The sequence below is a fragment of the Camellia sinensis genome, chromosome 6 (genome assembly GCF_055761805.1).
Source record: "Camellia sinensis isolate YWXY chromosome 6, ASM5576180v1, whole genome shotgun sequence".
Taxonomy (NCBI): domain Eukaryota; kingdom Viridiplantae; phylum Streptophyta; class Magnoliopsida; order Ericales; family Theaceae; genus Camellia; species Camellia sinensis.
In genome coordinates, this window is record NC_138966.1 from 103,869,975 (window position 1) to 103,883,885 (window position 13,911).

The 13,911-nt window shown below is 36.5% G+C and overlaps 2 protein-coding genes across 2 annotated transcripts; both read right to left on the reverse strand.

The window, feature by feature from the left end:
- Window positions 1-2,817: 2,817 nt before the first annotated feature.
- On the reverse strand, window positions 2,818-3,453 carry LOC145793462 (uncharacterized). The gene has a single exon (XM_082876294.1). The coding sequence runs from the start codon at window positions 3,451-3,453 to the stop codon at window positions 2,818-2,820; it is 636 nt and encodes a 211-aa protein (XP_082732420.1).
- A 3,138-nt stretch (window positions 3,454-6,591) lies between these two features.
- Window positions 6,592-7,284, reverse strand: LOC145793463 (uncharacterized). The gene has a single exon (XM_082876295.1). The coding sequence runs from the start codon at window positions 7,282-7,284 to the stop codon at window positions 6,592-6,594; it is 693 nt and encodes a 230-aa protein (XP_082732421.1).
- Between the last annotated feature and the right edge of the window lie 6,627 nt (window positions 7,285-13,911).

The following is a 13,911-nucleotide window of genomic DNA, read 5'->3' on the forward strand; positions in this document are numbered from 1 at the left end:
CTTACATCACAACTTAGTCTTAGTACATAACCGAAATGACACAAATATAAAAAGAAAACAAGAGAAAAACTAGAATTTTTAGGAAATGGTTCATGGAACTTGGGCACTCTTCAAGCTAACCAAGGCTGAGTGTCGCCTTGCAAGGCCTCAGTGTCTCATTCGGTTTCTTCGGTACCTGGCATAAAACGCCAAGGCAACGGGAATGCCAGTGAGCGACGAGCTCAATAAGATACTACAACCCGAAAATGCCCACCCCGATAATAATACTCACAATTCGTGAATAATGTGTAATAACAGAATAGCCAGTAACATTTAGTAAGCATAAAATAAATGTTATCAGTTGAAATAATAACAATAAATAATAATAAATCAAATAAAAATATAACAAACGGAAACAATATTTCATCATAAGGAATATGTCCACATTTTTTTTTTAATTTTCATAGATTTAGTTTATCAGATAAATTTAGTAACTCCTCGCGGAGCACTATTTCCATTCAACCACTAAGCAATGGCCACGGGCAATTCTGACTCCCCCTTGGTCAAATATTTAAATGTTACTTACTGTAACTACCAGTGATGCCCACATACCAGAGTTACGTACCCGAGTCGTGACATCACGGTCTGCCCCAAGGGAACGGTCTATGTTATGGCACCCGCACCACCAACCTTATATCGCCTACACCGATAAGAGCCGAAATACCTTCTCGTGCCATGTTAGGGTTTGCAACTCACTTGCGCAAGATTCTAAACCGGGCTCACCCCATCACTTTTACATTTTAATGTATCATTGGTTAAATTTCGTGTTTCTTTACTTGTTGAGATATTCACAAAAATTCAAAATTTAATTACCAATAATGTTATACCAACTCATTAGAATCCCAACATAAAATATTTCATATGTCACACAATAATAAACAATTGTACAAAATTTAAATAAACAATTTATTTAAACTATGGTATGAAATAATAATGTAGATACCAAAAAAAGAAGAAATAAATCATAATTACACACATGCATAGACTTTTAATCTATAAGATTAAACTAGCACAATATTAAATAAATCACAATACACCCATACATGGATTACTAATTTACAATATTTGATGAATTAGACCAACACAATGACTAATTTTTTTATCCAAATAAATAATGAAGTGATGATCTTAAATCTGTCCAGAAATTTTCAGGTTATACCTTAGGTAATAAAAATTATAAATAAATTATTTATACAGTTCTAAAATTCGTGAAAATGTACAGAATATTCAATAAATATGTTTAGGTCATTTTTCAGAAAGAATTTCCCAAAAATAAGTTATAAATAAACAATTGAAGAGATAGTTTTTGATTCCTCCTTAATCTGTCAAAATTTTCAGAATGTATATCTTGCAAATACAATTATAAATAAATTACTTATACAACTCTAAAATTCATATAAATCTATAGAATACTCAATAAACATGTTATTGTCATTTTTTAGAAAGCATTTTCGAAAAATAAATTATAAATAATTCTTAAAAATTCCAAGAGTGTTTATGACATAGATTTATCACATTTTTTAAAATTAATTCCATATTTAAATTTATAAATCAATTCCATGATCTAAAAATTTATTATGAAACTAGACTTCTCAAATTTAATTTTTTTCTAGAAATTATCAGATTTGATTTAATATAAAAATTTTAATGATTTTTCAAACACATAATAAAATCTGCCTATAGCTCCAGATTTGATTTAAAATATGTATAAATTCGTAAAAAACTCAATAATTGTTGAAAAATTTTATGGATGAACTAGACATCATTATCAACAACTTTGTAGAAGAAATAATCTTCAAATTTTGAGTATAAAATTGTCTAAAAATTCGTACAACTGTCTGGAAGATTTAGAGGGCCAATAACATCTTCAATAATCTTTTTAATGACATAAACTACACATGCAAGTCCAAATTCCACAATATGATTTTTAGATTACCAATATTTAATATACAATCATAAAATTTTATACAATAAAATCCTATGTACAAGTTTAGACAATTTATCATATGTATATAATCTGAAAATTTCAAATATAAAAAGAAAAAAGAAAAAAGAAGAGAAGGTTGAGAGGGTTTTCTTACTTAGTAATAGGATGACAAAATGGTTGAGAATTTTGGCTTCCTTAATCTCCTACTCTTCTTCCTCTCCTATTACTAAGCTTAGTTGCTTCAAGGATATCTCTCTTCTTCTTTTTTTTTTTCACCGAATGCTTGCATGCATACCTATATACAATGAAGGCTTGCATGCATATATATACACAATGCTTGTTGAGCACATCTCTCTCTCTCTCTCTCTCTCTCTTTCTTTCTCTTCATTCTAAGTTCTCTTTCCCTCAATTCCAAGAGCATAATCAGCTCTTCTTCCCTAAACAAGCATGCAAACCAACATGTGGAAAGCCTCCATCGAATTTTTGCAAAGGTTTGATTCCCCTTTCTTTTTTTTTTCTTTTTTTTTTTTTGTATTTGTGTGGGTTTCTGAAAATTGATACACTAAGATTTTTAACTAAGGTATTTAGTAAGAATAATTATCATATTGAATCCTAATTAAAATAATTTATAAACAACAAATATTAAACACCCACAAAATTATTATTCTTAATAATGTCTTTGTTAGTGATTGAATTGGGTCAATTTAAAACTAACTTTTACACTAATATACAATTTAGATAGACTGTAGATAAAATTAATTTATTTATTTATTTATTTATTTATTTTAAGAATAATTAAATATGGGGTTTTCACAATCTACCCTCCTAAAAGGAAAATTTCGTCCTCGAAATTAATTCGTACCTTTAGACTCAAAAAGGTGAGGGTAATTGGCACGTATCATATCTTCTTGTTCCCACATTGACTCTTCCATCCCACGATGTCTCCAAAGAACTTGAACCAATGGTATGGTTTTACCTTGTAATTTCTTCTCGCAACGATCTAAAATCTTGACAGGCTTCTCTTCAAATGTCACATCTTCATCAAGATTAATTTCCTCCCAATTGATGATGTGAGAAGGGTGTGGCTCGTATTTTCGTAGCATAGAGATGTGAAAAACATTATGTACTCCAGCCAGTTGAGGTGATAAAGCCAAACGGTATGCCACTTCTCCTACTTTGCTCAGGATTTCGAAGGGTCCCACACACTGAGGTGCAAGTTTCCCTTTCTTCCCAAATCGTGTAGCACCTCGACGAGGTTGAACTTTGAGAAAAACATGATCCCCTACTTCAAATGTTAAGGGTCGTCTCCTTTGATCCGCATAGCTCTTTTGTCGACTTTGGGCTGTGGTTAGCCGTTGTTTGATCAGTTTTATCTTCTTAGTGGTCTCCTGAACCAAGTCTGGTCCTAACAAGGTTATTTCCCCTACTTCAGTCCAACAGACTGGTGAAGGACAAGGTTGCCCATAAAGTGCTTCATACGGTGCCATTCCAATACTGGCTTGGAAACTATTGTTGTAAGCGAACTCAACGAGAGGCAGATGTTTCTCCCAATTTCCCTTAAAATCCATAACGCAAGCTCGAAGCATATCCTCCAAGGTTTGTATCGTCCTTTCAGACTGCCCATCGGTTTGTGGGTGAAATGCTGTGCTCAAGCATAGGTTTGTTCCCATTACCTTCTGCAAGCTCTGCCAAAATTAAGAAATGAATCGAGGATCACGATCAGACACGATGCTAACCGGCACTCAGTGTAATCTGATCACTTCTTTGATGAACAATCTACTGAGTGAATCCAACGTATCTGATGACCTGACAGGTAAAAACTGGGCTGTCTTAGTTAATTGATCTACTACCACCCACACGCCGTCATGTCCCTGTGGTGACCGAGGCAAACCCGTCACAAAATCCATGGTTATGTGTTCCCATTTCCACTCCGGAATTGGTGAGGGTTGAAGTGTTCCTGCCGACCTTTGATGTTCAGTCTTTACTTGTTGACATGTCAGGCAATGAGACACAAACTTTGCTACATCCCTTTTCATTCCGCCCCACCAATATTGGGGTTTTAAGTCTTGGTACATCTTAGTAGCTCCCGGATGTACTGCGAACATTGAATGGTGGAATTCCTTGAGTACCTTTTCCCTTAGTGAGTTGTCGCTTGGCACGAACATTCGACCTTGATATTTCAAACTCCCATCAGTATGAATTTCCCAACCAGGCATGGCTTCACTAGATTCCAATTGTGCCTTGATGAATGTTACCTCTTGATCGTACTTTTGTGATTCCAATATCTCGCTCGAAATTTTAGGCGTAGCAATCTAAACACCAAGGTAAGCCTCTTCATCTTGAACCCCCAATTGTACCCCAAATTCATTGAGCGTTCCAACCATATTCCATTCTCTAAGTGCTAAACTAGCAACAATCTTTCTATTCTTGCGACTTAGGACATCTACCACCACCTTAGCCTTGCCAGGATGATAGAAAATGGTAAATTGATAATCCTCGAGATACTCTATCTAACGTCTCTGACACATGTTTAAATACCTTTGGGTGAACAGATACTTCAAGCTTTTGTGATCGGTGAATATCTCAAACTTTTCACCATACAGGTAGTGTCTCCAAATTTTGAGTGCGTGAACTATAGCTGCTAACTCCAAGTCATGGGTGGGATAATTCTTTTCATGGTTCTTTAATTACCTTGATCCATATGCCACCACCTTGCCATTCTGCATCAATACGCACCCTAGACCTTCTTTAGAAGCATCACAATATACGTTGTACCCAACGTCATGTTCTGGCACTATGAGAATAGGGGCACTCGTCAATCTTTTCTTGAGTTCTTGGAATGAATTTTCACAAGACTCGTTCCATTCAAACTTTACCCCCTTTTGAGTCAAATGTGTCATTGGTTTGGCCAATTTTGAAAAGTCTTGAATGAATCTTCGATAGTAACCGGCCAATCCTAAGAAACTATGAATCTCAAATGTGTTCTTAGGTTGCTTCCATTCTGTCACTGCTTTTACTTTAGTTGGGTCTACTGATATTTCCTTTTCAGATACCACGTGACCCAAAAACTTTACTTCCCTCATCCAGAACTCACATTTACTAGCCTTACCATACAATTGGTTCTTTCTCAAAGTTTGAAGTACTATTCTCAAATGTTGTTCATGGTCTCCTTCAGACTTGGAGTACACCAAAATATCATCTTTGAAACTACCACAAATTGATCTAAGTAAGGCGTGAATATTTTGTTCATTAAGCTCATGAACACGCCCGGTGCATTGGTTAGGCCGAATGGCATCAATACGAATTCATAGTGGACGTAACGGGTTCGAAACACAGTTTTAAGAATATCTTCTTCCCTAACACGCAATTGGTGATCCCCAAACTTGAGGTCTATCTTTGAGAAATACTTTGCCCCTCTAAGTTGATCGAAAAGGTCATCAATTCTAGGTAGTAGATACCGATTCTTAATGGTGACTCTATTGAGTTGTCGGTAATCAATGCACAACCTAAGTGTCCCGTCTTTCTTTTTAGCAAATAAGGCCGGTGCTCCCCACGGGGACGTGCTTGGCCTTATAAATTCCTTGTCCAACAATTCTTGCAACTGTGTCTTTAGCTCTCTCAATTCAGCTGGTGTCATACGATGTGGTGCCATTGAGATCGGTGATGTACCAGGTTGTAGTTCAATGGTAAAGTCCACTTCCCGTTTTGGGGGTAGTCCTGGTAACTCCTCTAGAAACACATCAGTATACTCGCACACCACACAAGGTAGCCCTAGTTCCATACGATCTTTGTCTTCCAGAACTAAGCTGGCTAGCCACCCAGCTAGGTGATCATGCCACTTTGACTTTCCAAATGTTAGTGATAGGGAATCTTGTTTATCCTCCTTAAATTGGAATCGCGTTCCATCCTGAGAGTAAGCAGTCACCGTCTTTCGATAGCAATCAATGGTGGCTCTATGGGCTGATAACCAGTCCATTCCTAGGATAACGTCAAAATCTGACATTTCCATGACTCGTAGGTCGTAAGTTAAATGTAAGCTAGAGACTCCTAGTTCACATGATTTGCATACGAGATCTACTCGAGTTTGACCTCCTAGCGGTGAAGCTACACTTATAGGTGTTTCTAATTGTTCAGGCTTTAATCCCAAAGTTGCAACACATGACGCAGATATGAAAGAGTGTGATGCTCCAGAATCAAACAAGACTTGTACACAAGAGTTCATAAGGATAAGTATACCTCGGATCATTGAAGGATTTCCATCGTCTTCTCCTTCTTGGAGTGCAAAGACTCTTCCGGTGGCACCCTAGTTTGGCACCCAAGGTTTCCTTGCATTGGCATCTCCTGGTTGTTGAGTCCTTGATTGCCGCACATTCCGATTAGCTGGCTGCTAACCTCTGCCAGATTGGGAATTTTGCGCAGCTCGCGTTCCCTGAGTTGGTATACATTTGTTTCGTTGAGTGGCCTCCCCTTGATTGATGTAGTAGCCTGACCTCTGAGGGCAATTGTTCCTAAAATGCCCTTCTTGGCCACATTCATAACACATTCTAGGGATTGTACCCTTGCTGTTGTTGTGGCCCCCTAGCATAAGGTGCCGAGGCAGCAGGGGTCCTGTTGTTCCTTGAGGGTCATCCACTTCTTGGCTGGTTGGCTCTAGACTGCTGACCTTGAGTCCTTGCAGTGACCATCTTTTCTCTTTCTAAGGTAAGAGCCATATCTACTACCTGTGCATAAATAGGTAGATGCACTACAACCAGCTTGTCTCGGATCCCCGAGTCGAGTCCCCAATCGAAGCGCCTTACCTTATCTGTTTCATTTGCCACTATAGCTATGGCATGGCGAGAAAGGGCCTCAAATCGATTGGCATACTGTGTCACAGTCATGCCTCTTTGTTTCAGTTGGAGAAATTCTTGGATCATCTCCTGCCTTACTGAGTTTGGGAAGTACTTTTCCATAAACAATTCCTCGAATTGTCTCCAAGAGAGGTCTGCCACCTGACGGCTTTCCTTAATCATTGTCCACCAGAAATCGGCCTCCCCGTCAAAGAGAAATGAAGCAAGGGACATTTGGTCCTGCTCGTTCTGAATCTCCAGTGTCTCCAATATTTTTTTCACTTGCCTTATCCATGCCTCAGCCACGTAGGGATTTGGTTCTCCGGAAAATGTTTGGGGCCTGATTTTTTGAAATTTCACTATTAATTCTCCTTTGTTGTTTTCATGCCTGGGTTGGTTTCTTAGTTCATTAGTAATTGCCCGAACAAAATTCATAACGTCACTGTTGTTGTTGTCATTGGATCCATTTGCTCTAGTTCTTCCTGCCATCTTCTGTAGGAAGAATATTATTGTTACACCCTTTATTTATTTATTTATTTAAATCATTATTATTATTATTTTTATTTTGCTTAAAAATAAAATGCTAGCAAAATAGTCCAACACACAAACTTTTAAATACTAGGATTTCATTAATGATAATAAAAAATCAGTACATTCATAAAAGAAAAAGGAAAACACGAAGAAAAAAAAATTCATTCTACCCCTGCCTACTTCATTTTTTTTTTTTTAAACCAAAAACCCTAAGTTAGAAGCTAGGACTATTACAATTAAGTGCTACAAAATTTGTTGTTGTCCTAACTTCTACACTTGTCATTTCCTAACTAAGCAAATAGGCACAACGTTGACGCACTGTTTTCTCAAATTCCCATGCCTCATCGGGTAGCCCATAACACTCCCAGCGGACAAAGACCATCCGTACCCTATTCTGACCCACCATTTGCCTAATCACGCAGGTAGGAATCTCGTGATACGTGGCAGCTCTATAAAAATTCACCAATGGGTCTAGGGTTCGGACAACGTGATCGAAAAGAGGATGGGCAGTCCGAATATCTTGTAGTAGAAACACATCGCCCTTGTTTGCGACGTATTGCGGAGGTTGGTTTCATACTCGATAGAAATTATTGTCCAGATATTCTCTTATCTGGCCTGGCCCGATAAACATATCTTTTCTAGGTGAGCTCCTCCAATAGCACATCCTAGTAGGGGTAACCCTCACAAATACTGCCTTTCCATATGGTAGGACGGGTGGCACCATTATATGCCTCAAGGCCGCCTCAGGGCCGTCCTCTATCGAGGATTCAGGATCAGACTCCACCATTTCCTTATCAGAGTCAGACTCAGGATCGGAGTCACCCTCAACTCCTACTTCGAACTCTTCCTCCAAGTTCTCTTCTGGCTCTTCTTCTAGGTCCTCCTTTGGATCCTCTTCCCAGTCACTAGGCTCATCTAACATCTCAAGTTCTTCATCGAATTCCAAGTTCTTTTCTGGCTCTTCCTCTGGGTCCTCCTCTGGATCCTCTTCCCAGTCAATAGACTCATCTAACATCTCAGGTTCTTCCTCCAACCATCCATTTTGATTTTCGTTTGCCATCTACAAAAATCAAAATTTTACTTAGTAACTAAAAATGCTCACTATAACCACTAATAAGTTATTTAACAAGCAAGCTTAGGGTTTCCCAAAGTCTCAAGGGTTTCTCAACCTAAGCTCTGATACCATGCTGTGATGCCCCAAATTTAAGGACATCATAATAAGATTTAGAAACTTAAAATCAATATTGCCACCAAGATTACTAACATCCATTAATTAACAACCCAAAATTTAAAGTTCTTACATCACAACTTAGTCTTAGTACATAACCGAAATGACACAAATATAAAAACAAAACTAGAGAAAAACTAGAATTTTTAGGAAATGGTTCATGGAACTTGGGCACTCTTCAAGCTAACCAAGGCTGAGTGTTGTCTTGCAAGGTCTCGGTGTCTGCTTCGGTTTTTTCGGTACCTGGCATAAAACGCCAGGGCAACGGGAATGCCAGTGAGCGACGAGCTCAATAAGATACTACAACCCGAAAATGCCCACCCCGATAATAATACTCACAATTCATGAATAATGTGTAATAACAGAATAGCCAGTAACATTTAGTAAGCATAAAATAAATGTTATCAGTTGAAATAATAACAATAAATAATAATAAATCAAATAAAAATATAACAAACGAAAACAATATTTCATCATAAGGAATATGTCCACATTTTTTTTTTAATTTTCATAGATTTAGTTTATCAGATAAATTTAGTAACTCCCCGCGGAGCACTATTTCCATTCAACCACTAAGCAATGGCCACGGCCAATTCTGACTCCCCCTTGGTCAAATATTTAAATGTTACTTACTGTAACTACCAATGATGCCCACGTACCAGAGTTACGTACCCGAGTCGTGACATCACGGTCTGCCCCAAGGGAACGGTCTATGTTGTGACACCCGCACCACCAACCTTATATCGCCTACACCGATAAGAGCCGAAATATCTTCCTGTGCCATGTTAGGGTTCGCAACTCACTTGAACAAGATTCTAAACCGGACTCACCCCATCACTTTTACATTTTAATGTATCATTGGTTAAATTTCGTGTTTCTTTACTTGTTGAGATATTCACAAAAATTTAAAATTTAATTACCAATAATGTTATACCAACTCATTAGAATCCCAACATAAAATATTACATATGTCACACAATAATAAACAATTGTACAAAATTTAAATAAACAATTTATTTAAACTACGGTATGAAATAATAATGTAGATACCAAAAAAAGAATAAATAAATCATAATTACATACATGCATGGACTTTTAATCTATAAGATTAAACTAGCACAATATTAAATAAACCACAATACACCCATACATGGATTACTGATTTACAATATTTGATGAATTAGACCAACACAATAACTGATTTTTTTATCCAAATAAATAATGAAGTGATGATCTTAAATCTGTCCAGAAATTTTCAGGTTATACCTTAATTAGGTAATAAAAATTATAAATAACTTATTTATACAGTTCTAAAATTCGTGAAAATGTACAAAATATTCAATAAATATGTTTAGGTCATTTTTCAGAAAGAATTTCCCAAAAATAAGTTATAAATAAACAATTGAAGAGATAGTTTTTTATTCCTCCTTAATCTGTCAAAATTTTCAGAATGTATATCTTGCAAATACAATTATTAATAAATTACTTATACAACTCTAAAATTCATATAAATCTATAGAATACTCAATAAACATGTTATTGTCATTTTTTAGAAAGCATTTTCGAAAAATAAATTATAAATAATTCTTAAAAATTCCAAGAGTGTTTATGACATAGATTTATCACATTTTTTAAAATTAATTCCATATTTAAATTTATAAATCAATTCCATGATCTAAAAATTTATTATGAAACTAGACTTCTCAAATTTAATTTTTTTCTAGAAATTATCAGATTTGATTTAATATAAAAATTTTAATGATTTTTCAAACACATAATAAAATCTGCCTATAGCTCCAGATTTGATTAAAAATATGTATAAATTCGTAAAAAAACTCAATAATTGTTGAAAAATTTTATGGATGAACTAGACATCATTATCAACAACTTTGTAGAAGAAATAATCTTCAAATTTTGAGTATAAAATTGTCTAAAAATTCGTACAACTGTCTGGAAGATTTAGAGGGCCAATAACATCTTCAATAATCTTTTTAATGACATAAACTACACATGCAAGTCCAAATTCCACAATATGATTTTTAGATTACCAATATTTAATATACAATCATAAAATTTTATACAATAAAATCCTATGTACAAGTTTAGACAATTTATCATATGTATATAATCTGAAAATTTCAAATATAAAAAAAAAAAAAAAGAAGAGAAGGTTGAGAGGGTTTTCTTACTTAGTAATAGGATGACAAAATGGTTGAGAATTTTGGCTTCCTTAATCTCCTACTCTTCTTCCTCTCCTATTACTAAGCTTAGTTGCTTCAAGGATATCTCTCTTCTTTTTTTTTTTTCACCGAATGCTTGCATGCATACCTATATACAATGAAGGCTTGCATGCATATATATACACAATGCTTGTTGAGCACATCTCTCTCTCTCTCTCTCTCTCTCTCTCTCTCTCTCTCTCTCTTTCTTTCTCTTCATTCTAAGTTCTCTTTCCCTCAATTCCAAGAGCATAATCAACTCTTCTTCCCTAAACAAGCATGCAAACCAACATGTGGAAAGCCTCCACCGAATTTCTGCAAAGGTTTGATTCCCCCTTCTTTTTTTTTTTCTTTTTTTTTTTTTGTATTTATGTGGGTTTCTGAAAATTAATACGCTAAGATTTTTAACTAAGGTATTTAGTAAGAATAATTATCATATTGAATCATAATTAAAATAATTTATAAACAACAAATATTGAACACCCACAAAATTATTATTCTTAATAATATCTTTGTTTGTGATTGAATTGGGCCAATTTAAAACTAACTTTTACACTAATATACAATTCAGATAGACAGTAGATAAAATTAATTAATTTATTTATTTATTTATTTTCTTTTAAGAATAATTAAATGTGGGGTTTTCACAATTCTAGTTTTAATAAAAATGCCAATGGCTCTGTTTCTAATATTGCATCTTTTTGTGATAATGATTCTATGAGATGGCATGCTAGATTAGGCCACATAGGGTAAGACAGGATAACTAGATTGGCTAGAAAAGGTCTTTTAGACCCACTCACTAGAGTCACTTTTCCTACTTGTGAGCACTGTCTTGCTGGAAAAGCAACAAGGAAACCATTTGGGAATGCCATAAGGGCATCTATCCCATTATAACTTATTCATTCTGATATATGTGGACCAATGAATGTGAGGGCAAGACATGAAGCCCCTTATTTCATCACATTTATAGATGATTGCACACGTTTTGGTTATGTCTATTTGATTTCTCACAAGTCAGAAGCATTGGATTGCTTTAGACAGTATGTTAATGAGGTTGAGAATCAATTAGACAAGAGCATTAAGGCTCTAAGGACTGACTGGGGACGTGAGTATCTATCGGAGCAATTTAAAGTTCTCTGTGAGGAAAAAGGAGTTATCAGGCAATTGACAATTCCTAGGACTCCGCAGCAAAATGGTGTAGCGGAGAGAAGAAATCGCACATTGCTTGACATGGTTAGATCAATGATGGCACAAGCTAATTTTCCCATTTCTTATTGGGGAGATGCTTTGTTGACTGCTGCCTACGTCCTTAACCATGTGCCCTCCAAATCAATTCCTTCCACCCCATATGAGATGTGGACTGGCAAAAAGCCTGATTTGGGCAATTTGCGGCCTTGGGGTTCGGCAGCTTACATACACAATGCTTCTCATAAGTTTGGGAAGTTGGGCCCTAGAGAAAGGAAGTGTATCTTCATTCGCTATAGTGAGCATTCTATGGGCTATGTGTTTATTGGGGAGCATCCGGATGGAAGTGTGACTGATATTGAGTTAGGAGATGTGGATTTCCTAGAGAAGGATTTTCCTAGCAGAGGTGAGCTAACTAGAGATGTAGAACTCTATGAGATAAAAGATCTACTTGAAAGCGTACCTAGTAGCCTAGTAGAGAAGATAATCCCTCAAGCTCCTAGGGACAGTGGGAGCGATCTACCTACCCATAGATTAGATCCAATGGATGAGGATTCTCAGGTTTCTCAACTACGTAGAATCAAACGTGAAGCTATACCTCATCGTCATTTTGAGATTGAAAGGGAAGTATTCATGATTGCTCCGAGTGATGAGATGGAGCCTAAGAATCTCAAAGAGGCTCTCTCATCCCCTGCTAGTAAAGAATGGAGTACTGCAATGGATGAAGAAAAATCATGTCTGGGACTTGGTTGATTTGCCGCCAGGGCGCAAGACTATTGGGAACAAATGGTGGTTCCATAGAAAGGTATAAGGCTCACCTAGTGGCGAAAGATTACACCCAACGAGAGGGTGTGGACTATGAGGAAACTTTTTCACCAGTTGTAAGGTTTGCCTCTATTCGCCTAATTCTGGCTATAGTAGCTTAGTTGGACTTAGAGCTATATCAGATGGACGTTAAGACCGCATTTCTCAATGAAGAATTGGATAAAGAGATCTATATGGATTAAGTAGAAGGCTTTGTGGAAGTAGGTCAGGAGCGCAAAGTTTGCAAGCTTCAACGATCTATTTATGGCCTAAAGCAATCATCCAGACAGTGGAATCTGAGATTTTATCGAGCCATTGTTTCTAATGGGTTTACGATGATCGATGAAGATCACTGTGTGTACGTTAAGCGGTCCAAGGACATTTTTATGATATTGTCATTATATGTAGATGACATATTATTGGCTGGAAATGACAAGGAGATGATTGTCGCCACTAAAAGGTGGTTGTTTTCTACATTTGAGATAAAAGACATGGGTGAACCGAGCTATGTTCTCAGTGTTAAGATCCTTAGGGATCACTCTAGGAGACTTCTTGGTTTGTCACAAGAGACTTACATTAAGACTATCCTAGAGCGATTCCAGATACAGAGCTATAAACCCATTGACACTCATGTTGTGAAAGGCGAGAGCCTAAGCCTTGATATGGGTCCTAAGACTCCAGAAGAGAATGAAAAGATGGCCCATGTTCCTTATGCAAATGCTGTTGGAAGCTTGATGTATGCTATGATGTGTAAGAATGGCAACGGGGCGGGGGCGGGGACCACACTCCCCGTCCCCGATAGTGAGAAATTCCCCGTTCCCGGCCCCGATCCCCGCCGGGGACCCCATCGGCCCCCCGGCCCAGCCCCCGATCGGGGATCGGGTATCCCCGTCTCCGCAAATTCCCTGATTTACAGTTTTTTTTTTTTCAAAAAATTTTTAAACATCCTTTTAAGAGAATTTGTACATATTTTAAAATTAAAAGAATCTGTACATATTTCAAATAATCAATACGTATTTTAAAATTAAAAAATCTGTACATAATTTCAAAAACATAGCATAATCTGTACTCAACAACAAGTTATTTTGTCAATAGCATAGCATAGCATAATCTGTACAAATTTTCATGCTATCTATCAATATGAACTCA

Excerpts from the sequence above, each read along its gene's own strand:
- LOC145793463 (XM_082876295.1), bottom strand. The coding sequence starts at position 7,284 with ATGGCAGGAAGAACTAGAGCAAATGGATCCAATGACAACAACAACAGT.
- LOC145793462 (XM_082876294.1), bottom strand. The coding sequence starts at position 3,453 with ATGGCACCGTATGAAGCACTTTATGGGCAACCTTGTCCTTCACCAGTC.